This window comes from Echeneis naucrates, chromosome 10 (assembly GCF_900963305.1).
Source record: "Echeneis naucrates chromosome 10, fEcheNa1.1, whole genome shotgun sequence".
In the NCBI taxonomy this organism is placed as follows: Eukaryota; Metazoa; Chordata; class Actinopteri; order Carangiformes; family Echeneidae; genus Echeneis; species Echeneis naucrates.
Window position 1 is genome coordinate 19,128,021 of NC_042520.1, and position 2,279 is coordinate 19,130,299.

Below are 2,279 nucleotides of genomic sequence, written 5' to 3' on the forward strand. Positions count from 1 at the left end.
CAAACATCCGCGTGACAAACTCCAGCCCTCACCAGGAAATATGAAAGGATGGTATCACAGTATGTATGGAGTCCATATAACGACCACGGGAATGAGTTGAGCTAAATTATAACACACTGAAGTGATACAGAAGACATGATTCCGCCCAAACTGCCTCCAGTTTACCATTAGCACAAATTAGAGGTAATTTCCGACAGTCACTTCTATCAAAGTAATTTTACCACGAGGCTTTAAATGGCTGTAAAGAAATCAATGATCCTAAAAAACCACTTTACTTTAGATGGTTGTTTTGTTTTCGATGTCGTTGTTTTATTTATTTATATTTTTCTGTTGTTGTTTTTTGGTCGTTTATTCACGTTTCCATTTAACCCTCACAACGAAGCGCACTTAAAGCCCCTGTAGGAGTGCTGGGGGGATTGAAGGCCGGTGGGTCAGTGGTCCACAGGACATTCAGACATCTCAAGCTCGAGCATCCGCCTCCTTCTCTACCACATAAAAAAAAAAACAACCAAAAAACACGCCACACATCATTCAACCCCGGCGGACTGACTGCAGATGAACCTCTCTGCTCAGGAGGAGACAGGAGGAAAAAACTTTTGCTGAGGAGAGTGCCTCAAGAGCCTGATGGGCGGTTAGGTGATCCTGAGCTACAGCCATCGATAAGAGGCAAAAAAAAAAGGCTTAGGTTGTTGCCATTAATTATTTATATATTCCTGTAAAGCGGTGGGGATGCCAGAGAGACGCCACAGCGGCGAGGATCGGCCGCTCTGAAGCGGAGCCACCGGCAGATGATGTCCCGATGTGAGCGTGCTTCCAGAGGAGACGGAGGAGAGCACCAAGGAGGATGAGGAAGGAGGGAGAGGGATCGAGAGCGGCAGAGGTGGAATATAATGAAGTTGAGTGGGAAAGGACTGTGCGCCGTCTTCTCCAGCACCCTCCTCTTCGTGTGCGCCCTGAGCGAAGTTGTCGTTGGATTAAGATGCGTCTTACTGGGATCTATGGTGAAAGCGCATTTCCACCTCGGCGCCGCGGCCGGAGCTTTCTACTCCGGGATACTTGTGGGAATCGGGCAGGTGTTGCTGAGCTCCGCGTTGCTCTGTTGCACGGAGAAGCCCGGCTGCAGGAATTTCTTTCTCCTCGGTGTTGTGGTCTTCTTGTTGGGGGTCCTCACCGCCTTCTCCGGCGCGGTGCTGGACGGGGACACGGCTTCTCTGGTGGAGAGGAAATATTCCCATTACTGCTTCCACTCTGTGCTTGTGAACCCTGCCTGCGAGCAGCTGAGGGATTATCAGCGGAGTCTGGTCATCTCCACTGTTCTCAGCACCTTGGAGTGTCTCCTCGGGCTCATCAACCTGGTGGTCATCCAAAGGTACAAAACAGCGCAGTTTTCTAGGAGCCGCCAGTGTCAGAGACAGAGAGCCGGAGCGATCCTCTTCAACGAGGAGCGGGACTGCTCCTCGGCGGATTTCCAGCCGGTGTCTTACATCAACCTGGGTGTTTTTAACGTGTTTGATGAGACAGGTGCAGAAGTGCAGTGCGGGGGACATCCGTCAATCGAGCTGCCGGGATACTCGCCCACGGACCCGGAGCTGAACCACTGCTTCCCTTTCTCCTACCCGCTCCCCAGCGAACTGCCGCCCGCATACGAAGACATTTTCCCCGCCGAGGCATGCAACACATAGCCGCTCTGGAGCAGCGCTCTCCTCTGCTGTGACAATCAGTGACTTTGTGCCTCAACAGCCCGCTCCTCTCATCCTCTCCAAGAAACAAACAAACAAACAGAAAACAGTAAGTTCCTCTGGAGGCCAGCGGCTTCTCATGCTGATGTTTTCTGAGGTCACACCTGCCCCGGTAGCTCATACTGTTCATCCCCAGTCAGACTGATGTAGAGGAGCAGTTCAAAGTGATCCAGGCCCAGACAGGCAGACAGATCAAGGCCCACAAACGCAACAGCTTGCTAGTATGAAAAAAAAAAAAAAAAAAGAAAAAAAAAAGCAGTTTGTGTTTTGAATGTTTGCTGTTAACATTTTTACCTGTGAATAAAAAGTGCATTTAACCTCATCTGACGTCGTGAAGCTGCTCCAAGTTTAGCTTTTGGAGAGCTGGTTGATGTTGTCAAAAGTTCATTTCTTTTAACTACTTTGTGGCTAATTCATAGGTCAACATCATCTGGGAAAGTGTCAGGAGTGTCATTATACAAAAAACCAAACAAAGAAAAAACTCCAACGTGCTCAGCATGTGACCCAGTGTGCGGCCTCCACTCCACATTTTTAACTCAC

At 49.5% G+C, this 2,279-nt stretch overlaps 1 protein-coding gene across 1 annotated transcript; it reads left to right on the forward strand.

The window, feature by feature from the left end:
* The first annotated feature begins 890 nt into the window (after positions 1-890).
* tmem271 (transmembrane protein 271) lies at positions 891-1,682 on the forward strand. Its single transcript, XM_029511980.1, has one exon. It carries the CDS (start codon positions 891-893, stop codon positions 1,680-1,682), a length of 792 nt encoding a protein of 263 aa, XP_029367840.1.
* The last annotated feature ends 597 nt before the right edge of the window (positions 1,683-2,279 follow it).